General features: G+C 38.4%; 2 protein-coding genes across 2 annotated transcripts; both read right to left on the minus strand.

The window, feature by feature from the left end:
* Nucleotides 1-1587: 1587 nt before the first annotated feature.
* On the minus strand, nucleotides 1588-8653 carry LOC121375459 (N-glycosidase YbiA-like). The gene is made up of 3 exons (XM_041502927.1): nucleotides 8326-8653; nucleotides 7415-7566; nucleotides 1588-4985 (listed from the first exon to the last, which is right to left on the minus strand). Exons 1-3 carry the CDS (start codon nucleotides 8561-8563, stop codon nucleotides 4776-4778), a joined length of 600 nt encoding a protein of 199 aa, XP_041358861.1. The 5' UTR covers nucleotides 8564-8653; the 3' UTR covers nucleotides 1588-4775.
* Nucleotides 8654-23638: 14985 nt separating this feature from the next.
* LOC121375114 (E3 ubiquitin-protein ligase TRIM56-like) lies at nucleotides 23639-25616 on the minus strand. The gene has a single exon (XM_041502358.1). The coding sequence runs from the start codon at nucleotides 25503-25505 to the stop codon at nucleotides 23916-23918; it is 1590 nt and encodes a 529-aa protein (XP_041358292.1). The 5' UTR covers nucleotides 25506-25616; the 3' UTR covers nucleotides 23639-23915.
* Nucleotides 25617-25927: the final 311 nt, after the last annotated feature.

The following is a 25927-nucleotide window of genomic DNA, read 5'->3' on the forward strand; positions in this document are numbered from 1 at the left end:
TGTTTGGATTTAAAAATTACGATGTTTATCATGTTTGAATTTGTTTCCGTTCGAATGAATAAAACAATCTTCATGTGTGATCTTATCAAGTGGGACTTATAGAGATACAGAATAACGTGTCAAGATAGAACTTTCAAGTAATTTGTGTTTGAGACAGAATTTTAAGTTAGTTCTCAAATGTTAATACATTTTTATTTACTTTATTCTATGATTTAACGTGATTGATGGTATGTTATATAGTCATAAAAGTATATTATTATTTGTGAGATGTTCTCGAGAAATCTCTCGTAGTAGGCTATTGTAGAGAGACATATTAAGAATGAACGTTTTCAGTCTTAAAATATATTTATCAGACACTCCTATATGTTTATTATGTTTGAGTTTGTTTGCATTCGAATAAAACAATCTTCAAGTAAAGTACAGTATATTGATCAACTTGCCTCTTGATCTGGCACATCTTACCACAGAAGGTGGGTTATTTGAGCCATTTTTTTTATAAAATGTTTGATAACCCACTTTTATGCAGGGACACGACTAACTTGACTAGAATGTGTGCACAAATGTATGCTGCAAACATTAGACTATAAACCATCACCTAGCATATCTTAATTCAAGTACAGGACTTGTTAGAGTAAAAATTGGCTCAACTAACCCGTTCCTCCACACAAACGCACATCGAGACTATCATGAAGAATATCACCCGATCTACTAATAACTAAAGATCGTAAAATTCGTCTTACTGTTGTCGTGAAGAATACCACCCGATCTACTAGTAACTAAAGATCTAAAAATTCGTCTTACTGTTGTCATGAAGAATGTCACCATATCTACTAGTAACTAAAATCTTAAAATTCTTCTTACTGTTGTCATGAAGGATGTCTCCCGATCTACTAATAATTAAAGATCTTAAAATTCTTCTTACTGTTGTCATGAAGAATGTCACCCGATCTAAGTAAAGATATTAACATTCATCTATCGAATTCACCCATCTATCGAATTCACTTATTTATTCATCCATCGATCCATCCAATTCATTGATTCATTAATCTATATCGAATTAACTTATTCATTCATTTATCGAATTCACCGATTCATTCATCTATCGAATTAAATTATTAATTCATCTGTTCATTCATCTATTGAATTCAGAGATTCCTTCGTCTATCGAATTCACTGATTCATTCATCTATCGAATTCATCGATTCATTCATATATTGAATTAACTGATTCATTCATCTTTCAAATTTACTGAATCATTCATCTATCGAATTCACCGAGTCATTCAATATCAATACAAATACATCGTAACGCTGGCTTAATATTAATTTAAAATATATTTCCGACATTAACTAGAATTTAAAAAATGCAAGTTTCAAAAGTTTTGTAAACTTGAGAAGTAATTGCATGTTTCTCTGGAAAAGAGATATATAATAGAAGAAAGTCTTCCACACACTATTTTCTCAATGTTTGGTCAGTGTTTTACTAACATCATCAGGAAAAGACTGATAATGAATATACTAGAAATATTATTTTATTTTAATAAAACAATAAAGATAAAGCAGAAATTAACACATACATTCAGCAACATAAATTTAGTCTTTTAATATAACAAAGATAAAACACTTGGCAGATATTAACACATACATTCAATAACACAAATTTAGTCATAAGACCCAATTAAGAGAGAGAGAGAGAGAGAGAGAGAGAGAGAGAGAGAGAGAGAGAGAGAGAGAGAGAGAGAGAGAGAGAGGGGGGGGGGAAGGGAGAGAGGGGGAAAATATTTCACAAACTATGTAAGTGCAAAAACAATCGTTTACACTTGTTATTTTAATTGTACAACACCCGGATAGATGTGGAAGAACCACCAAAGTCCAAAGACGTTAATACACAAACAGTTTAAAGAGGCAGCCTCAAAGTTGCATCACGACCAGAAATATGTATTGATTTTTCTTGTGAAAGGTAAAGATTATACGTTGTATTGCATGAAAAAAAAACCCCGTTACATTCAAATAATTTCATATACTATTTACAACCTTATATTACTGCACATTTAAACAAGGGTAACCGACAGGTTAAAGCATGACATCACTGGCTGCTCTTTTAATGAAAATACGAGATGTAAAAAAAAAAGTACATTTGTAATTATCTTTTTGGTAAAGGATTTTCGTAAAAAAGAACCAAAACAAAACATGGTTTAGGCCTACGCAGTTGCAACACGTGACAATTTTTATGTTCTTGAGTTAATCTTGCAAAGATTACACGTGGGACCAATTAATGTGTACTTATTTGTTTAAAAAACATGTAAAAATAGCACCTAGAACATTGAAAATACACCTTTCATTCTGAAAAACTGATGTCATGATGGCCATAGGCCAGTTACAAAAATACATCCGCACAGGTAATCCGCTGTTTGGCAGACAGCTTTGATGTGGAAATACCAAATGTTTGACATCCAAAAGTCGATGATTAATAAATCAATGTGCTCTAGTGGTGTCGTTAAACAAAACAAACTTTAACTTTGATGTGACAAGTGACAACAATTAAACTCAAGTTGACAAGGGAGAGCATGTAGTTTGAAAACTTGTCACTTGTTAACAATGAATGTTTCTTTTTGTCATTTAGAGGGTGTGTTTGTTTAAACCAATACCCTGGGAGAAAGATCTGGACAACAGGGGTTATGCTTTTTTAGGATATGTTGCCCCCAAGCAGGAAATGTTGCATAAAAATTAATAAAAGAGTGCTAAAATCACTAGTTATATAAAAACATATAGCGTAAATGTGGGCTTAATGTTCAAAGGGAAATAACTCCCGTTTTACATAAAAGTTAGAGAAATGGTGTCATTACACAGATTTCATCTGCGATTGCAATTAATGTTAAATTACCCAACTTCAAATGGAGATAATAGACGAGTTCTCGTTGGCACTAACAACATACACCATTTCGAAGATACATTATATAAGCATTTATTTTCATTCCAAAATTGAGAACATTACCGTCTCAGTATTTTGCTATATGATACAGTATCTGGTTGTAGGTTGTATTATACCCTAATAAAATCCCATAGGCGCCCATGTTAACGTTTGTGTTTAAAAACACTATATGCAATATATCAACCAAACTATGACCCATAAATATCAGTACTACAACCCATACTTCAAAGTATTAACTGAAGAAAATGGTACCTTTCATGGCTCAATTTCGGTATAACCAGATGTTTTTACAACACCCCTAAGTTTCGCACAGAATTTGAGTACTTTCCTTTACAGGTACCCCATACATGTTTCAAGCACAAGGCTACTTGACACAGTGGTACTAGTTGAAATAAAATTGCATACATGTTTTGCCCAGATGAATTGGGTTTTTTTTTTTTTTTTTGTATAAGCAACACACTCACATTTATCACCAATCACAGGACTTATGGTGTTAACTTCTGTAGTAAAGGTTCGAGGTGCGTACCAGTCGGAAGTTATTTGATTTAGTACTACCTATATTCAAGAGACGATATATTCTAATTCTGCTAGACAACCATGTCCCAAAAAGTCAATGCACAATATTACAAAATAACATGGGCAAAGTCCAGCCAGAAGGCTTACCATTGAAATATACAAATTGTTTTAATTATTCCCCAATTATTACAAGTGAATATGTGAACTACAACATATGTCACAATTAGGAACTATAATGGATCGTGATGAATGAACTTTCACCCGGAAGTGAACCGTGTAGGGAGACCAAATCACATTCTCCTAAAATCCGTCAAAACCCCCCCATCAAACACGTTGTTACATACTTCGTCAAGCATCGAAAGAGTCTTTCTCATGTACTGTTGGTATTTCCAGTGAGGGGAGGGGGGGGGGGGGGGGGGGGCAAGTAGGTATTTGCTGGGGCCTTTTGAATATGAAGTTGTCCCGAGGGCGCGAAGCGACCGAGCTTTGTATGGGGGTCTAGGGGCATGCTCTCCCAGAAAGTTTGAAATCTCGGAAAGCTTAAAACGCATTTTCCTGGCATCTGGAACTTAAAAACTGATCTTTTAAAACAATGGGTTTCGACTACATGTATTTTGTCGATTGTATTTTTATTTTTTTGGGTTTATTTGTTATTAAGGTGTTTGTTTCTTCTTGTTGTTTTTCGGTTGTTGGTTGTTTTGGGTTTTTTAAAGATAATAAAATTCTAGCACATAACAGGAGTTACGGGTACTGCTTCACACAGAAACACAAATGGGATTAACGTTAGTGTCAACCCACTCCCCACCCCACCCCGGACCAGAATACAGTGTATAGGCTCCAGACAATGTTGTTGATAACTGAAGTGTTATTTAATTGCACAATACCGAGCCCGGAATAAACCAGTCTACTCTTTCGTCATGTCTCAATAAAATCAAATTATTACAGCCTCAAGATTTCAAATTTCTCCTTCGTTCATAATTTACGCTTATTTCCAGAGAAGCTAACAATTAAATGGTTATTATATTAATTCTCAGAATGCAGTTGTTTTGCTAATATTCTATCTCGGTACATGGAATCGTTAACATCAAGGTGAAGGTCAGATTGCCTGGCAACAGTGTACTCAGCCTAAAATAAGTTAGAGGAAGTGGGGGAGGGAAAGGCAGGCAACAGTAAAAAAAAAAAAAAAACCTACAATCTGAGTACAGTAATATAGCGACTTTTCCAAAACGATAAAAATGGCATTTTCAAACTTTCTTGTCCCTCCCCCTCTCCACCCCACCCCCACCCCAGTCCGCTGTATACGGCCGTGTGGTTTAAGCACAAGATGTCTATTTCTGTGCTTCAGCCAACAGTTCATTACGGACCTCAGTAATAATGAATCCTAACAAATTCTTTCCGCGCCACTGTGTCCTGTCTCTAGCCGCGGGGTTTTTCACACCCAGGCCTATACCCCACACGCAATCTCTGTGGTTACACTCCACAAAAGTCTTTGGGGAGGTGGCGAGTAGTTGCTTCTTTAGGTCCTCATTTTGTGAAAACTGAAAGATAAAATAATAATGATAATAATAATGTGTGCATGATCGTGTATGTACATATATACATGCGTGCAATTTTGCAATAGTCAGTCATTAATCAGAACAGAATGACCTGTTCAATAATATCACTTACTTACATATCTGACATACATGACATACTTACATATCATTACTTACATACTATAATCCGAATGCCAGACAACTCGGCCCGGAGGACAACTCGGCCCATGTCGAGACAGCTCGGCCCAGAGTTCTGAGACAACTCGGCACATGGACAATCTTGTATATTGTTGAACAATATTGTTGAACAAGTGTTGTTTTTTAAATTAAAGTATTCTCACAGAAATAAAAGAATGTGTTTTTTGTTAAATTGATAAATTGCTGATCCATTTATCTTTGAAGATAGTTTCCGCTGTGGAAGGGGCTCCGTCAAGTGTATCCTGGCCTGCCAATCAAGGGTGCTGCTTCCACTGGAGCCAGGCTGTCTGGAGGAAGGTGCAGGAGCTCGGTTTGGCGTAGCAATACCTTAATGACGATGGCACCTGCAAGTTCATCAAGAAGGTCTTCGCCCTCCCGTTCCTTCCTTCAGAGCACGTGGAAGCAGCCTTCGACGGTCTTAGAAGAGGAACACAAGTTCAAGGACTGGTGACCCTCATGGACTATGTGGACCGCACCTGGATGAGGTGCAACGTGTGAGTGTGAGCACCAACAACGATGTAGAGGGCTGGCATCACCGACTGAACCACCGTGCCCTTGGAACAGCCCCTCCCTTCTACAAGTTGGTTCCCATGCTCCACACTGAAGCCAGGCTGGTTCCTCTGACATGCCGGTTCGTCTCAGAGAGGAAGATGTGACGGCGACAGAGGAAGGCTTTCAGGAATCTGCAGGGGAAAATATTCGAACTGTGGGGACGCTACACAGATGGTGAAGTGTCCACTTCGAGATTCCTGTCTGCCTGTGGAAAGCTGTACGCCCCTGTTGCACACTGACTTTTATCTTTTGTTAGACGTTTTATTTCTATGTTCTTTTGGTGATTGTTGTTTTATTTCTTTATTATAACTATTTATGTATATGTGTTCTGTTGGTATGTGCGTATGTATTTAATGTAATAAATGTGGGAATTTGGCAAATGATGTCTTTTGCGTTATTTCTATAGTACAATACTTCTAGAAACCCATCCGACACTACGATATGCGCCTACGACATACACAATTGACATTCTTAATGGTGACCATATAGTTAGCGGTATCTATTAGTATAATGCATTATTATTACTATAGTACAATACTTAGACACTACGACATGGCCAACTATCATACTTAACACGCATATAATGCGTCACAGCAATGAAGGTTCAAGCACGTTGTCCTGGGGACACAGTCCAGCAGTCTGGACTGCCTCTCCAGGACATATAATAATATCACAAATAACCATACAAATATGCGACTTACAAGCATAATCAAAAAGTGCCTGCTTTAAAACATATCTTCATTAATTTGTATGATTTTAAACATTATTATAATTTATATACTACTTAATATTAACCACATAAAACCTTAATACACATATATATAATCTGTTGATCTGATATTTATGTGCCAGGCCCGTAGGAGCCGGAGGGGGGGGGGGGGGGGCGCTACAGTGGGCTCAGACCCCCACTTTTTATTTCGGGACTTCGCCCCCCCCCCCCCCCCCCCCCCCCACACACACACACTTTGAAAATCCGTCCTACGGGCCTGTGTGCAGATGGACAATTTTCAGCAAATAAAGAATGTTCAACGACATTGTCGGTACAAAAAGCTGTCCGAGTTACGATGTGGTAATTTGGTAAATATAGAATACTATACGAGTTTTCGGTAGATATCATTTTTACGAAACGAGTGAACTTCCCAAACGTATCTGACCTCACTTTCGTTCGGTCAGATACGTTTGGGAAGTTCACGAGTTTCGTAAAAATGATATCTAGCAAAAACGAGTGTGGTATTTTATTTATTACCCTCCTTTAAATCACGCAAATTATGAAAAATCAATCAATCAATCAATCAATTTTACATTTCAAGACCGGATGTTAATTTGCATAACTAGCCGGTGCACGACTACGTACCGCCGCATTGAGAAATAGTTCGTTGTACTTCCACTACTTCTCAGTGACGTTTTGAGGGGAGTGATGTTGACGTACTTCCCCATAAATTTCCATCGGGTTTCTTTTTTAATTTAAAGAAAGCTGTAAGGTACATGCATAAATATATGTTTATTTTCATATTGGGTGAAAATGGGTAAAACTAATGCATAATTCCATATTTTAACAAAACGCCCCCAAGAAACAAATGTTCCCGTTACCCCTCTGGTTATGCTAATAATGATGAATTCACAAATCACAACTGACAATAACAATTTGTTGACTCGTATAGTATTCTATATTTATATCTCACCTTTTGTTCCGTGGCACGTTTCACTATTTCCTCACACTTTTTTTTCCAAACGTCCAACTCAAAGTTCCGAACTTTTCTTCCAAGTCGCTTTTGAACAACTGGATTTGTCGCTTGAAGAATCTTTTCTTTGATTTCTTCATCTTTGAATGTAACTGAAATCAAAATCTTGTATGTGTATTAGCATGAAAGGTCGATACGTTCATGACTATACATGTTAATAAAACAACATGTGCTAGTATAGGACGTTTTGCATGAGGGGGGATGCGGGAGAACAGCTAGATAATGGCGTGAAATGTATTATTATTTAAAAAAAAATTTAAAAAATTAAAAAATTAAACCCAACTACTCTGTTGTATGTTGCAGTATTTGAGGATAAAAAAAAAAAAAAATCCATTCATTAAAATTTCTTAAAGCCACCGATTCCAGTTTCCTAGGTAAATTCATTTTGAGATACTTCAACGTCCGGGGCATGTTCAGGAGGATGAGCATCACAGTCGCTCGTTAGACTGGGTTTTTTTTAAGGTTTTTTCGCCTACCATTAGTTGAATGTGATGTGATTAAAAAAACCGGTGGTACCAGTCAAATTGTTCGCGAGCGCTCGGGATCTTGAACATGTCACCTGAGTGGTGGATACACAAAAACACTGAATTTGCCAAAATTGTAAGTTTAATTAAATCAAGTTAAATTAACATTTTAACCTAATTGTATTTAATTGCACATGAACATGTTTTAAATTTTCTGTTGAGCCGATGTTCTCCCTGTATCAGTTAGCCTATGCTATCCGAGTATGTCCTGAACATTCCACAAAACTTTCGCTTTAAAAATGCGGTCCATTTTGATCAATCAAATATTCTACACAGCCTGACCGCAGCTTGTTTCCATTTTTCTTAAAATAAACAACCGACTGTTACCTGCTTTCATATACATCATGTACTGTTCGGCGCAGTTAAACGTGATCCCGTCGATCTCAAACTCGGCAGGATGGTGTTGGCTAAACGGCGAGTCTTTTCCAAAGAATAAAACATATTCCTCTTCAACTTTGTCAGCCTGACAGTCAGGTTCATTTGGATGTTCAACCGTCGACTGTGGGTTATTTTGCGAACATGACACTTCACACTCTTTATCGTCTGTTTGATTTAGTGTAGCCATGATACGGTTATTGTCAGTCTTGAGTAAAGTCACAAACTTCCTGCATAAAGCTTGTTGGAGACTCGATAGTCACATTTCCTTATTTTACGACTTGCACAACACCACGTAAAGGCAGACAACTCAATATTTCTGTGCGTCGCGAGTACAAAATATCACCAACGATAGGGTCCATATAACAATAATTATTTTCTTTTAAATTTGCACAATGCAAAGTACGGGCGCGTGCGCAGGGGGTGGGGTTGGAGGTCGACTCTCCCCCCCCCCCCCGCTCAAGGCGATTTTTTTTTTCATATCCCGATTTTTAATGTAATTTCTTTCCAAAAAAATGTGGTCAGAAAGCAGCTCGGCTAGCCAGCAGAAAACACCTCAGAATAGCCCTAGAAGGGGTAAATTTTTCAAAGAGAGCCCCAGACCCCCCGCCACGGGCTTCGCACGCACCTGAAGTACGGTAACCTACTTTCACTGACGCCACTGACCCATGTTTCCAAAGTACGTATACGTTTACTGTTTCACATAAAATGTATTTTGAACTGTTATAAACACCAATGGTCAAGATAATCACGCGTGGACAATTCACTTTGGATTTTAACTTATTTTTAATTAAGAACGAATGAATTAATGGAATGAATTAATGGGTATTTAACGACACCCCAGTACATTAGATTTAAACAAAAAACAGTGTAAAGAACTGTACAAAAATACAAATATCACAGATAGATACTGACTTTTACTCAAAATTTCAATTGTATCTCGAAGAAAACAAGGGGATTTGTGCTGTATTGACCATTCTCAAAGAGAATGTTACATCCCTGCACCACGGTGAGGTTACAGCACGCGCAGGGGAATACATTTGGATGGATATGAATCCTTAATTTCTTCCAAACCCCTTAATGATTGCACATATTTCTGCAGTAAATAGGGATACCGAATCGGGCAATCTTATGGAAATTAGTGTGTCTGGTGGAAAAACAGTAACAGAAGCCACAGAATTCCCATCCCGTGATCTGTCTGTGTAAGCAGGAATGTAATTGTTTTGAAATATTTTATTGATCAGAAAAAAAGTCAAACGGAATTCACAACAGGCAGAGCCTATATACAGGAATGTAATCACGGTACCTGTCTTGTATTTCCATAATATAGTGTTTATAAATGACTGCATCTGTGCGATCTTCCTTCAGATGCACAAGGTCGAATATAATTTTGGGTGGTTTGATACACCAAGGTGGCAAAACGAAATATGAAAGTGTTTCCAAAATGTCGGTTAAATCAATGTTGGAAACTGATAAAAACTGCTTAATGCGAAGACCAAATGTTCGGATGGCATTTGACCTCGCATCAAACAACTTTATATATTTGTCATCAAACACCGCATTATGTGCAGGATATTTTGGCAAAGATTTAATCTAGGTACAGTGTTCGAGATTAAAAAATTTGGGCAGTATCCCAGTTGGATACTAACATTTCAAAACCTGGTATCCCACCTGAGAATTTAGTATCTCGCTTAAATGATATTCATAAATAACATCGTAACAAACTTGGACGACACTGTTACTTAACTTCACAGGTAAATGACGATTTTCATTGTTTTATCGAAAAATAAAAATGCAGGATTAAAAAAATCAACAACATTATATGGTATCCATGTGGGATACTGGGTTATTGAAGTCTGGTATCCAAAATTAAATTCTGGTATCCCCGGGATATTGGAATACCGTTAATCTCGAACACTGAGGTAGCATACTGAAGAGAAAGCTTTTGCATGTCTAGCACCTTAACTAGGTTCGTGTGCATCAACGTACAAGCTCTCCACAGGAGGTGTTTTAAAAGCACCAAGACAAAGCCTCAGTCCCTGGTTATGTATAGGATCTAGCATTTGTAAGTAAGACTTGCGTGCTGACCCATATACAGTGCACCCATAATCAAGTTTCGACCTAACTAAAGATCGATAGAGTCAAAGCATAACCTTTTGATCTGCTCTCCATTCAGTCTTGCCAATAACTTTTAAAATATCGAGGGACTTTATACCCTTCTTTTTAACATATTTTAAATGAGGCACAAAAAATAGCCTCCTGTCAAATAAAACCACCAGGAATTTGATCTCTTTCACAACTGGAATCTTATGTTTGTCCAAAAACAGCTGTGGATCTAAAGGGTGACCTCTTTTCTGGCTTTGAGAATCTAAAGCCATTGTCAGTTGCCCATTGTTGAAGTTTATTCAGACAAAGCTTGATACTCATATTGAACAACCTGTAGCAAATCTGAAAACACCAGGTTTTAAACACTGGGTGATGTTAATTTTCACAGAAAATAGAGTTAACGACAGGATGCATCATGCTACGTTGAGGCACACCCATCTCTTGGGAGTGATAATTGCATAAAGTGGATCCCACTCGTACTTTAAATGTTCTGTCAGGAACTCAGGAAGTCGACCTCTTAGGCCCATACCATAGAGGTTGTTTTTTTAAATCACATACTTCCATGTGGTATCGTAAGCCTTCTCCAAACGTTTCAAATCTAACAAGATGATCAACCGTGCTTCGTCTGGATCTGAATCCACATTACACATTATTAAGCAATTTGTGCGACTCCAGATACCAGTCTACGGTTGATCATTCCTTCCATGGTTTTACAGATGCAATAAGGCGATAACTGGTAGGATTTTTGGGATCCTTAACAGGCTTGGGAATAGGAATAATAACTGCTTTCCTCCAATCAGAAGGAAAGTTACCAGAAAACCAGATTTTATTAAAGATGTTTAAAAGAACCAGCAGTGATGATTGAGGTAAGTGTTTTAATAATTGGTAGTGTATTTCATCTAGTCCTACTGAAGTATCATGGGCTCTACCTAGAGCGTCCTGCAACTCTTCCACAGAGAAGGGCTTGTTGTATATCTCAGCATTCTCAGATAAAATGTTAATAGGTTGCTTTTCAGCTTTATTTCTAAAAGATGTAAAAGTATCTGTACTGAAAGCCGAAGAAGAGTTACGTAAAAAGTTGTCTGCCAAGACATTGGCAATGTCACGTCGAGACAAGACATCTGTACAATTGACTAGTGCTGCAACGATAAACCGGTACATACCAGTATACCGCGATAATTGATCAGCTCGATACGAACCGCGGTACAGTTTTGCGTATCGCGATTTTTATACGCTATTGTTTTTCCTTGTATTTTATTTGACTTGAAATAGGCAAACAAACAAACAAAAACCACATCATTTTATTAATTGGTGGTGGCAGGAAGTGTAACAATCACGTTAACACCTGTACGACTTAGCAGCTAGTGTTTTTGGAGGAAAATTTGGTGTTCATGGGAAATTATCAGTTTTTCACAATAAACTAATGTGACTTGAGAAAGGTAAAGTAGTATTGTATGTACGAAGTATTGTTTTTATTATATTTTAATGTTTTGCTTATCGTATTGAAAACATATGACGCCAGGATATCTATATATTACTGTATATACATTACCGCTGATTACAGATGGCCGCTGCTAGGACAGGTTTGACAATATATATAATATAGAGAGAGAGAGGTTATTACCAGAGTGTTTTTCGGTATCGTCAATATTGACGATACCAAAATACACGAGGGTAATAATCTTTTTATCATATAATCTCAAGCTTAATACAACGTGTTTTTGTAAACTGTACACGCAACTTTAATTCCAGTCCGCCATTACTAGATATTCAAATGACGTCAGAATATGTGGGGCGGTGTATTTTTGAATGGAAATGACGTCAAACTCGAATGACGTCATTTTGGATGTCCTTACATCAAAACAATGAATGAATGAATGTTTGTTTAACGACACCCCAGCACAAAAATACTTATTTTGTACTGTAAACATTTGACAGTAAAAAGAACGCCGTTATGCTATGACGTCACTTACATTACGTCATGTAATGCGCGTAAGATTATATGACGTAATGGCTGATGTTGTAGACTGAAGAGGAATTTTTACATTAAAAATAAGTTAAAATTGACAATGGGTAATAAAGAGAATAACCAACTCGCTGCGAGGAGTTACGAATTATCTGTCTCAAAGGCTCGGGTTTACAACATTCATTCACTCGGGACATATACTTCATAATTCCTCGTAGCTCGTTAGTAATAATCACCGGCCTCAGTGGTGTCGTGGTTAAGCCATCGGACATAAGGCTGGTAGGTACAAGGTTCGCAGCCCGGTACTGACTCCCACCCAGAGCAAGTTTTAACGACTCAATAGGCAGGTGTAAGACCACTACACCCTCTTCTTTCTCACTAACCACTAAAACTAACTCACTGTCCTGGACAGACTGCTCAGATAGCTGATGTGTATGCCCAGGACAGCGTGCTTGAACCTTAATTGGATATAGGCCTATAAGCACGAAAATGAGTTAAAATGAAAATGAATGAAATAAAATGAATGCTATAATCAGTAGAGCACATAGATTTATTAATCATCGGCTATTGGCTGTCAAACATTTGGTAATTTCGACATATAGTCTTAGAAAGAAAACCCGCTACCTTTTTTTTATTAGTGGTATTTTGTTATTAGCATAAACCCAAGTAGCTCGAGTCACCTCCAGCCCTCCCTTATTGATATTGATATGTAGGGAAAGTCTAGAGGAAACTATGTAATGTTTTGGTAATCGTCGACAACCAAATGGTCGTAAAATACACAGGTTTTTCCTAAATCTGATGTCACAGGGCTTTAGTTTATTCTCGAGTCCAGTCATACTTACATGTTGTTGGCCAGTACCAACGCTACATGAAGAAACCTGACGCCCCTATGAGAAACGAACCTGCGCCGTACTTTGTGCTGACGTATAGCAAAGTGTGTGCCCACGTGACACTTTGGTACTGCTTAACAACATGTAAGTTTAATGTCATGACTCAAGAATTGTGACTTCAGATACACACATTGCTAGACAATGAATCGCCGTGATTTCCGGGTGCTTAGACGTAACAAGTTAGATAGTCTTCTGAGAATTCATACAAATTGTTCAATTTGTTTTTTACTTTTTTCACTGGTATTCGTAATCTTATACTACATGTTTATGAAAACCTAAACTACATGAAGTGGATTTGTTTATTTGTTTTTGTTTGTTTTGTTTTGTTGTGGGGTTTGTTTTTTGTTTGTTTTGTTTTTTTTTTTTTTTTTTTTTTTTTTTTTTTTTTTGGGGGGGGGGTAACCTTCCCATAAATACACCTCTTCAGTCAATAATAAAACCATGTTCATTTTAAATGTCACTGAGTTATGACCTCATATATCGTTTCGATCCACGTGTCTTAAAAGTGCAATCTATAAGTTTGTTTGTTTGTTTTGTTTAACGACACCACTAGAGCATATTGATTTATTAATCATCGGCTATTAGATGTCAAACATATGGTCATTTTGACACAATCATAGAGAGGAAACCCGCTACATTTTTCTATTAATAACAAGGGCAATATATAAGCTGCATAATACGGAACCCCAGAGATGATGGATGTGAATTTATTATTATTATGTTTCCTCACAATATTATTATTGTGTTCCCTCAATATTATTGTGTTCCCTCAATATTATTGTGTTTCCTCACAATATTATTATTGTGTTCCCTCACAATATTATTATTGTGTTCCCTCAATATTATTGTGTTCCCTCACAATATTATTATTGTGTTCTCTCACAATATTATTATTGTGTTCCCTCAAAATATTATTATTATGTTCCCTCACAATATTATTATTGTGTTCCCTCATAATAATATTATTATTGTGTTCCCTCACAATATTATTATTGTGTTCCCTCATAATATTATTGTGTTTCCTCACAATATTATTATTGTGTTCCCTCACAATATTATTATTGTGTTCCCTCATAATATTATTGTGTTTCCTCACAATATTATTATTGTGTACCCTCACAATATTATTATTGTGTACCCTCACAATATTATTATTGTGTACCCTCACAATATTAGTATTGTGTTCCCTCATAATATTATTGTGTTTCCTCACAATATTATTATTGTGTACCCTCACAATATTATTATTGTGTTCCCTCATAATATTATTATTGTGTTCCCTCACAATATTATTATTGTGTTCCCTCACAATATTATTATTGTGTTTCCTCACAATATTATTGTGTTCCCTCAGAATATTATTGTTGTGTTCCCTCATATCCCTCATAGTCTTTATTCCTCTAAACAGAGAGTTGTAACATATACTAAAACGCAAAAGAAACGCAGGTTCTCATTAAATTGGATATAAAATATTAAAAAAACAAAACGAAATGAAGATTTCAACATTTATTTTGGAGCTACACCAATTCGGCACACATTGGTGTTGGAAATTTTTGATTGAATTCCTTTTTGGCTATTGTTTCATGTCATAAAGTAGGGTGGGGGTCCATGTTAAAAATGTGAAAGAGACGACCTGTAGCATTGTCAAAGTCAGTATCGCGTGTGACCACCCTGGGCATTCAAACAGGCAGTGCAACGTCTCCTCATTGAGTTGACAAGCCGTTGAAAGAATGCCTGAGGGAGTGAGTTCCATTCATGGACCAATGCTGCCTCCAGCGCCTGCATATTCTGAGGTTGTCCGCGAGCCTGAAGGCGACGTCCGATTTCATCCCAGACGTGTTCGATAGGCGCCATGTCCGAGATAAGGCTGGCCACGGCAACGTTGGGATGTTGTGCTGAGCCAGCAACGCCTGTGTTGCCCTGGCAGTGTGCGGCCTGGCATTGTCTTGCTGCAGCAAGCGCACACGTGGGTGAGCGGCAAAGAAGGGAACGACGTGATTGTTGATGACGTCATTTTGGTACACGGCGGCATTAACGCGTTGTCTGAACACATGAAGTTGTGTTCTGTGGTTGAATGAGAACCCACCCCACACCATCACACTACCCCCGCCCCATCGGTCGGCCTGCAGAACGCAGCAGTCGGAGTAACGTTCATGTCGACGTCGCCATACTCGGATTCGGCCATCAGCGTTGGAAAGATTGTAACGGCTCTCATCAGTAAACAGAACTTGTTGCCACTGGCCACGTCGCCATCTTTGATGTTGTTGCGCCCACTGTTGACGTTGTTGGCGGTGCCGAGGGGTCAATATTGGTCCCACATAAGGACGGCGGTTACGGGAGTCCTGCTGCCCTCAGACGGCGTCGGACTGTATCGGCGGACACTGGACCACGTGGACCACGCACCTGGTGAGCGGTGTTAGCTGCTGGCAGCATCCGATTCCTAAGGTGGGTCACCCGGATGTACCGGTCTAGGGCTGCGGTTGTCACCCTCGGGCGGCCGGTGCGTGGTCGATCGTTCACAGATCCAGTGATTTGGTGACGTTGAGAAAGGCGTGCGATTGTCGAAACATGACATCCCAATTGTCTGGCTACAGCAGTACGGGTCTGTCCGGCTTGCAACATCCCGATGGCCATCCCTCGCTGGAGTTGAGTCAGTCGCGGCATTTTTAAAATGTGATTCTGTTGTCTGTCACTACTCAAATTGAATTTATGCGATTAAATCCAGGTGTGTAGGCTTTATAAGCATTTCAATGAGTGTGTTTGCACTGGATTCATGATACGGATGATCCAGCACGTGCAAACAACGTGTTTTGAGAATTCGTGACGTCACACAGGTAATGAAATTGACACGCAGGTGGGACTGCGGTGTGGGTGTGTGCCATGTCCTTTAACACAGTTGAGGTTCAATTCCACCAAAGATACTGCTTTACAAAGTGCAATTCTTTCGCATTTTCAGGACCTGCGTTTCTTTTGCGTTTTAGTATATAAATACATTTCATTACATGCATACAAGCATACAATAAATTAATAAATAAAACTATGATAAATGTGGGTAAGTAGAGCATGCATCGAACTATGAGTACATAGTGATTCAAATACGAGCACATAAAGTTTATGGGGTAATACAATTATCGATTGCTATTTGTGGCTTCAAAGTATTGTTTGCTTAGTAGATGAATGTAATAGATAACGGTTTCACAGTAAATACTTTCTATCGAGTCATCAACATTAACTGGAGGTTCACAAGATAATATCTTAGTAATAAAAACAGAATCGGGAAGATTGTGAAGAACGACACTGAGTTCCACTGGTCCGATGTCCAGAAGAGATATCCAGAATTCGTCTCTAATTTCAGATATAAATTGACAATGACATATAATATGTATTAACAAATCAGAATAGTTTAAGTGACAGAGGGGACACACTCCTTCACATGACATAGGTCGCCACGGAGCGCATACATTAATTACATGATGTGCGTGTTCTTTTAACAATGGGTTCACACAAGAAATTTGTCATGCTTTGTGGATATTTAAATTGGGATGAAGTTGCAGAAAATGGCTGATGTCTGGCGAAGACGAAATTTGTGTTTGCCACTTTAAGTCTTTAAAACCAAACACGCTTTTCTTAACTAGTCGTTTCCATATATGTTTCGATGGAAATATTGACGTATTATAGAAATCAATCAGATGATTTAAAAGTTTGTATTTACACATAATCTTGTGTATATCTGTTATAAAACCTACAGGAGTTGTAACACATTTGTTTTTAAAACATAGCAGCCTACTGGTTATAACTTTATAAAGTTGGGATCCGTAGGAGGTGACCCAGAAAATATAACTTATGCATGTCTATTATTGCTTCAATAGAAGTGATACCAATCAATCCCAGGCAGATGTCTGTTCGAGTTCGTTTGGGCAAACCCTGAATATTCTTAATAGAGAACCTAAATGCACGTTCTAATGCTAACAGTTCATTTCTTGAAATATCGTTCCATAATTCCCATCCATATACAGATTTTCCCAGACATTGTACCTTTACGAGTTTTGCACTGGGCTGAGACCAGATGGATGACAGCCGGATTGCAGGAGGGCCATGCTTGTAGATTTTATTGTTTTACATGATTCCATTGTCCTTTCCCAGTGATCAGTGTTTTTGGACTGTTATACCAACATGTTTAATAGAAGTTGTATTTGGGAGTTGTTTATTATAAAGAAAAAACACTGGATCAGGTTCTTTGGCAAAGTTGATGATTTGACTTTTCTGAGATGAGAATGTAAATCTCCATTTGGAACTATACTGTTCACACATCAGAAGCATGTCTTGCATGTTACGAGGGGAAGGAGAAATGAGGGCAATATCGTCTGCTTGTGTTGGACACGATATATGAACATCCATAATCATTGATCCTTTCTTTGACTTACTTAATTTGTTTAGTAAATCATTTATATATAGCACATATAATTTTGGAGCAAGCATGCTACCCTGACACAGTCCCCTAGATTGTCTTAATTTTCTTGAATAAATATTGTTTACCAGGACAGAGGATTTGGCGTTACTGTATATACTGTCCAATATTATCCAGATTTTAGGAGAGAGTCCAATTTCTGACAATTTAAACATTAACCCTATATGCCACACAGTGTCAAAAGCTTTCGAGCTATCCAAAAATGCAACACTAGTACAGTCACTGCGCTCTCTGTAGTGATTAATGGGGTTTTTGAAGCACGAACGACGTGTCCAGACTTTTTCTTCTAAGTACGATTCGAAGTTGTCATCAAAATGGTTTTCTGTCGTATCACTAAATACATTGCTAAAGTGATCTGCCATGGCGTTGCAAATATCTTCGGGGTAATTGTTTTGTCGGCAATATTGAGACATGATAGAACTATGTTGACCTACTAACAGAATGAGTGGAATCCGCCGGATGCTACGTCACAGGTAAAATCGATTGAGGGTCAAATCGATTGAGCAGTGGGGGTTTTCCCAAGCGCTTTACAAAAAGTCACTTTATTAATAATTGGGATGGTATTTTTGCTTTTTTATTTTTAATATTGTAATGTTTATGCATATATATATATATATTGTGTATTAATAATGTGCCACAAGCGTGGACCTTTAATAGAGATTAACAACTGTCTAGACAAATGACACCCTATCGACGTTTTAGGACGGCCACTGTCCCAAAGGTAATATACAAACACGTGAATTCTGTCTCACTTGACTGTTTGCAGCTACTTGTTGCATTTGTTGTCAGTTTTGTGAACATTAAAGTACTAGGATTATACTATTAGTATGGCATTTGCTTTAATAAACAAAAACCATGTAACTGTTACTTTTCTTCATTACTGTGTGCAAGTTACACGATAAAATGACTGTGCGCGATATCTTCCTGAAATTAACTAGGACTTCCTAGTTCGAAAGTGATACCTTTGTCTTTCGAACTAAATAAATATTTAATTGCTAGTTTGAGCAACACATATACCTGCAATTAATTATAACACCATAGCCGGACAACTAGGCAATATTTCACCACGTTATTTATTGTTTGTCGCTTATGTGATGTTCATTTCAACTTATTTTCGTGCTTATATCCAATTAAGTTTCAAGCACGCTGTCCTGGGCACACACCTCAGCTATCTGGGCTGTCTGTCCAGGACAGGGGGTTAGTTGTTAGTTGGTTAGTGGTTAGTGAGAGAGAAGAGGGTGTAGTGGCCTTACACCTACCCATTGAGCCTTTAAGAACTCGCTCTGGGTTGGAGCCGGTACCGGGCTGCGAACCCTGTACCTACCAGCCTGTAGTCCGATGGCTTAACCACTGCGCCACCAAGGCCGGTCTATGTGATGTGACACGTAAATGGGGTCCAAATGTACTAATAACGACCATTGGGTCTGACTTTACTGGTCATAAACCGTATTAGCGGGTTGGTCTTAATACAGAGGTAATTGTACTATAGCGGGGTGGTTTTAGAACCGGGGTGGTCGTTAGGTGGGGTTTTACTCTGTGTGTGTGCGTGTGTGTATATATACTGTGCGTACACGAATAGCAGTCACAACACAGGATGGAAGCATTCTTTGTTGTATTTCCCAGATAACCACACCACCACCACACAGCCTATAGGCAATGTATACTACTCAAAAGACGATATTTTCGACATTATTTTCTGAATGTCAGTTATATTAGCTAGACCATAATGTCACGCATGGTATTGTTCCATTTTGACGAAAGTGGGTCTAAGCAACCCATAAATGAATTAAAATCCACTGTCATTGACACTGTCGACTAGTTCTAATGGAGAAAACATGCTTACATTTGCATGTAAATTAGGGCGAAAGCGAAAGGTCTGCTAAGTGCCATAACTTGCTTTTTCACAAAGCGCTTCATTTGCACGCTTTGCATGTGTATTCCATGTTCCCAATGCTGAATTTCCGTATAATTGGAGCTTGCGTTCGTGTACGGTGCACACTCCAAATTCGACAATGGTACGACTTCAACTGACTATCGAAGATCGAGGAAGGGCTATTGCTTGGCTTCAGGATGACAATACGCAAAGAAATGTTGCTCTGAGACTTGGTGTCAGTCAGAGTGTCGTTGGCCGACTGTGGCAACGGTACCAAGCAACGAATTCTGTTCGAAATCGTCCACGTTCGGGAAGACCCCGAAGCACTACAAATAGAGAGGACCGCTACATCACCAATATGGCTCTACGTCAACACACAACCACTGCACGCCGATTACGTGACAATCTGCGGACTGCGACTGGAACTCGAGTGTCTGATCAAACCATACGTAATCGTCTGAGAGCCAATAATCTACGCTGCCGTCGCCAGGCTGTTCGACCACCACTCCTACCACGTCATAGAATGGCCAGACGTCACTGGTGCACGCTTCATCTGCGGTGGCAACGTGTTCAGTGGGGTCGAGTGATTTTCACTGATGAGTCCAGGTTTAGTCTCCAGTTCAACGACGGTCGGGTTCGTGTCTACAGACGTCCTGGGGAGCGCTTCGCTGACGTTAACGTTAGACAACGTCACCGGTTCGGTGGTGGCAGCGTCATGGTGTGGGGCGGCATCTCTATCCACCACAGGACCCCCCTCTATGTGGTGGATGGCAATCTGAATGGAATCCGCTATCTGAATGAGATTATCCGGCCGTTGGTTCTCCCAGGCCTTCAGCAGATTGGCGGCGGGGCAGTTCTGCAGGATGACAATGCCAGACCCCACCGCGCCAGGGTGGTAACGGACTTTCTCAGACAACAAGGTATATCGCCAGGATGGATTGGCCAGCATATTCGCCTGACTTGGCCCCAATAGAGGACGCCTGGGACGAATTAGGCAGGAGAGTTCGGGATAACCATGCCCCTCCGGCCAACCTTCGTGATCTGGGTCAACTTCTTATGGCAGAGTGGCAGGCCATTCCCCAAGAGTTCTTCAGACGTCTGATCAACAGCATGAGGCAACGATGTGTCGAGTGTATTCGCGCCAGGGGTGGATACACACACTATTAAACGAATGTTCTAATGTGTAAAATCCATGTTTGACAACCTTCAACTTTGACAGCATGTCATGTGACTTTCTTGTATACAGTGACGTTTATTTGTGGTTTTTTGTAAATATGGAACAATAAATAAAAAATTTGGTGTAGTTTACATCATCAATCTAATACACTCTGAAACTTATTTGGTTATTAATTTTTGACCCTTAAATTCTTTTGAGTAGTATATTTGTATTGTCTGAAAAGTACATAACAAGTTGTGCTTTTTAAAAATTACATTGTGTGCTGTTACTGTAAGATGTGAAGATATACAATCCGGCATTTAGTCACATTCCGGGGGGGGGGGGGGGGGGGCATAGCTCAGTGGTACAGCGCTCTTGATGTGCGGTCGGTCTGGGGTCGATCCCCGTCGATGGGCCCATTGGGCCATTTCTCGTTCCAGCCAGTGCACCACGACTGATATACAAAAAGCCGTGGTATGTGCTATCCTGTCTGTGGGATGGTGCATATACAAGATCCCTTGCTGCTAATCGAAAAGAGTAGCCCATGAAGTGGCGACAGCGGGTTTCTTCTCTCAATATATGTGTGATCCTTAACCATATTATGTCTGACGCCATATAACCGTAAATAAAATGTGTTGAGATCGTCGTTAAATAAAACATTCCCTTCCTATTATTTTATTGCATTTGTATTAATACTATTGTACTATTGTATCCTGTAAACCCTACCTTGTCACTACAGTTTATATATTATGTTCCTCACATGCCGTTGTGTAACGGCCTGAGCGTATTAAAGTTCTGGTGCCGTCTTCGCCATTGGTGTGTGAACGACATGCTTGCCTCTAGAAACCAGTGAATATCTGAATATGAACAATGATAGTCCGTTGTTGGTTTGAGGTTTTTATGTCTGAATAGTCATAATACAAAGAAATTGCACACACGAAACATACTCATTTACCGAGAACAAGGGGTGTTAATGCCTTGCGTATCTTAGTTAGTGTTCTACCATCATATGCAATACGTAGTTATATTAGCTTAAACCAATAGGTGTATGTGAACTAATGTCCACTCCTAAAGATTCTCATGCTCAGTAATAAATCGTACATTTATATAACAAATAGTAACAATTTAACTAGGGCAAGTTACAGTAATAACTAGACAGTAATAACTAGCTCACGGTGGCAACTTTCAGATTAAGAATTAACCGTAGTTATGTCCTTTTGATTAAAAACAGATTTTATTGCACAAAGAACAAAATAATGGGGAATACGTTTTCTTTTGTCTTGTCAGGTAATCATGTAACAAACAAACCAGTGACGGTAATTAATCTGATTTAAAATAATTGCGTACGTTCTTTTAATTATTGAAGTCTAAACATTAAAACATTTATATATTACTAAAACAACGTCTACACGCTAACTGATATATATCTGAAATAAAAGAAACCGTAATACTGTACACACTATAGGTCGGAATGATATCAGGACTAATAGCTCCTACTAATGCTGCTTCTGCTAATTTATATACCTTTAATTTATACATAACATTATTATAACAACTCATATAATTTAAACTGGTCATTTTATATAAAAATGATGTGGATCAATTTTGGCTTTAGTCAAATATTGGACAAGAACCACAGTCGAAATATATAAAATTTTGGTCAGATACTATTCAAAACAATGATTCTAAAATCAGAACATAGTCTATTTAAATCAGAATTTAAATTAGAAAACTACCTGCTCTGCACACCAAACTTCGAACAACACAGGCAATTTACTAAAATGAGAATCAGTGCGCACAATCTTCATATTGAACTTGTAAGATTCTGTAAACCTAAAAAACCAATTGAACAGAGGACTTGTTTTGTTTGTAATTCTCAAGCTGTAGAAGATGAAAAATATTTTATTTTAGACTACCCTATTTATTATGTTGACAGGCAACAACTATTTGATAAGTTAAACTCCTTTTCCAACTTCTCAACTCTAAATAGCAATTTACAATTTATATTTATTATGTTCCAGCTATCAGTGGGACAGTAATTTAATTTAATTTAATTATTTCCAAGTACTTTAACCATTTATTTTTTTATAATATACAAAATTCATACAAATATTGTTTCTCCGTCTGGCATGTATATTAATATTGTTATAATTATTATTAATTGTTGTTGTTGTTATTGATGTTGTATGTTTGTTTTTTATCTGTTTGCTGACACCAGCTTGTTTGGTAATATGCAATAAATTGAATTGAATTGAATTGAATCATAACAATCATTGTGAGAGTACTGCTAAAGCAATACATGTCCCCTACCGGGCCCAAAAGGTTTTCGCCATAACTCAAAAATACATGAATGCCAAACTTGACAGGAACAGTATATAATAAAGCTATACACAACATTTCTGCTCTATATCTCAAAGCAATTTGAAAAACAAAAACATCCAGAAAACTATATGTTCAGCTCAATATCTCAAAGCATTTTGAAAAACAAAAACATCCAGAAAACTATATGTGGGCCAGACAGACAGAAGGACGGATATGAAACCTATAGTCCCCTCCAATTGGACCGGTAGGGGACTAATAATGTACCGCATATAACCCTTCGCACAATGTAATTATGATAGTTATAAATTGTTTACCTCGCTGATTTGTTTTCACTAGACAAATCTGACAGTTTGTGCATAAAAGGACGTTAAAAAGGATATATAGGAAGCATATATGAAAGAGACAAAATAATTATCAGTTTTGACATGTCTTTCATGGGTGCCCTTCGTTATCAAAATTATCTATAATGTGCCTTGTACAAAGATTCTATTTTCAACAATAATGATTTTTATTGTCTTGGTGCACAACATAAAGTAGCATACGGCAAATATGTAATAAAAGGTAACCAACAGAATATTTAGTGGCAACCAGGACATGTTTATAAGTCTGAAAGCAAGTTTTTATTTGTATGCATAGCATACAGAAATTCGACCAGTTGTTTCACCAATCCACAATTTTCCATGGGTGTCCATAGCAACGGCTGTTGGTGAAAATGATGGTTGCCCTGTGACATAGCACTCTTTGAATCCCTCTGACAAGACCTATCGATGAACTACGTTTAGTCCGAAATCTGCAATAAAGATGTCATTTTTTAATCCCCAGCAGACATCACGCGGAGAAAACCCTATTTTGTATTCCGGTATATCATCCATATTACAGGGAATCACACTTCCGTCAGCTAGATCGATCTCTACAGATTTATTATTAGTATCAATTTTGCAGATGTCACCATTTGCATTTTTATCAACTAATGGAATTTGTTTTCCAAGAAACACGCACGTCTTGTGTGCTTCATCATTTGAGGGTTCAACCGAATTCTCGTGGCTCTCTGTATTCCACTCGGGCAGGAGAAATTGTATACCCTGCATTCTGATATGTCTGTATCGGTCATGTTGAACAAAAAATTTCTTGGTGATTTGACCCTTTACGTTGACTAGAATCAGACAATTGTTTTGGCATCCTTTAGCCGTGTAACCGATACATACACTGTTGATATTTGAAAGAGGGCCTATCACATCCACCGGCTCGGGAACAAAGGTAAAGGTTGATCTTATTTTCAACTCAACTGCTTTTGAAGCAATAATGTGGGATGCTAAAAATACATTGGTATTTGCTAAAATTTTCATTTGTTTAGTTATTAACAGTTCTTGATTGAATGGATTTTCCAGCGTAAGTATACTTGCAAGACTTGCTTCCTTTTTACCTTTCACGTTTTGTAGAACTTTCTTTACTTCGTTTGCTGTTGTTATCACGTCTGCGTCAAGTCCAGTAGATATAATCATGATCACATGATCAATCTGGGCTTGCAGGTAACGCTTACTTCTTGCAACTTGGGATCTTCTTTCTTCTAGACACTTACCCGCGGATTGTTCAATATCAATTATTTTTTCTATTTCTTCAGTGCTGTGTTTCTTAATCAAGTCAATTAATGCATCGGCTAACCTCTTTATATCTGCACACTTCTTTACCCGAGTGCTTTCTAGACTCGCTCTATTAACATCAATTAATCGGAGGTCACCACCCAACGTGTTTATGCACTCTTCAAAGCCTACTTTAGCTTTCGCCAAAGAAGATTTTGCATCAGCCACCAAATCACACAAATCTACCGTTTTATGGCCTTCGTGTGACGTCAGTTTACAATCTCGACAAATGGGCTTCTCGCACGGACGACAATAAAACCGCATCACCTCACCTTTATGTTTAATGCAAAACTGAGGTCTTGAAATAACTGCACTGTCTTCCTCCACTTCCCCTAGTGTAATGGTCGTGTGTGACCTAGTCGCACCCAGGGAACTATGGAATGCTGTGCACGATTTACAAAAAAACTGTGAGCATTCAAGGCATTTTCTGTCGGCGGGATTTGAACATATGTCACACTTCTGACTGGGCGTGTACGCCTGTCGGTCGGCCTCAGCTTCAATGTAGAAGTTGGTCTGAAATGCCGACACGCCGCCCTCGGGTACCGTGACCTCATACCTACACACCGGACAGTTAAACGTGCCGTCCTGTACAGACGTCGCGACATAGTGTTGTAAGCAATGTAAACAAAATGTATGGAAACATGGCAGCAATTTGGGCTCTTTAAACTGTTCAATACATATACTACATGTTCTCACATCTGCCGCTGCCATTGGAAAACAAACCACAAATGCCTACCAGTCCCACACGGCCAGTCACGCCATAACAGGACAGGTGTACTTCCTGGATTGCCGTTTCGGTTTCGATCCAGTCATACTGGTGTAAGCTATACTTTTCTCCCTCTGTAAATAAGTTCCGGGTGTACTGAAATTCATGTGTGTGTTGTTGGGGTTGGGGTTTTTTTTTTAGAAGGAACGCTAGTGAGATGTCCACATAAGAACTGAGAACTCGTAGACGCCAAATGTAGTTCAATGGAAATTATATCAGTCAGAGACGCAGAAGGATATGGGATCCAATCTCCGCAGCAGGTTAGTTCCACAACTGATATATATCAAGGATCGTAGTGTGTGTTGCTGCAGCTCTAGCTGGAAGTCCTGTTCCTATAATAAACGGGGGAAAACTGTCCCTTCGACTG

This window comes from Gigantopelta aegis, chromosome 6 (assembly GCF_016097555.1).
Source record: "Gigantopelta aegis isolate Gae_Host chromosome 6, Gae_host_genome, whole genome shotgun sequence".
In the NCBI taxonomy this organism is placed as follows: domain Eukaryota; kingdom Metazoa; phylum Mollusca; class Gastropoda; order Neomphalida; family Peltospiridae; genus Gigantopelta; species Gigantopelta aegis.

Excerpts from the sequence above, each read along its gene's own strand:
- LOC121375459 (XM_041502927.1), bottom strand. The coding sequence starts at position 8,563 with ATGGCTACACTAAATCAAACAGACGATAAAGAGTGTGAAGTGTCATGT. Across the intron at positions 7,567-8,325 it reads CATGATGTATATGAAAGCAG|TTACATTCAAAGATGAAGAA; the intron begins GTAACAGTCGGT and ends TTTTGATTTCAG. Across the intron at positions 4,986-7,414 it reads AACGTGCCACGGAACAAAAG|TTTTCACAAAATGAGGACCT; the intron begins GTGAGATATAAA and ends TTTATCTTTCAG.
- LOC121375114 (XM_041502358.1), bottom strand. The coding sequence starts at position 25,505 with ATGGCAGCGGCAGATGTGAGAACATGTAGTATATGTATTGAACAGTTT.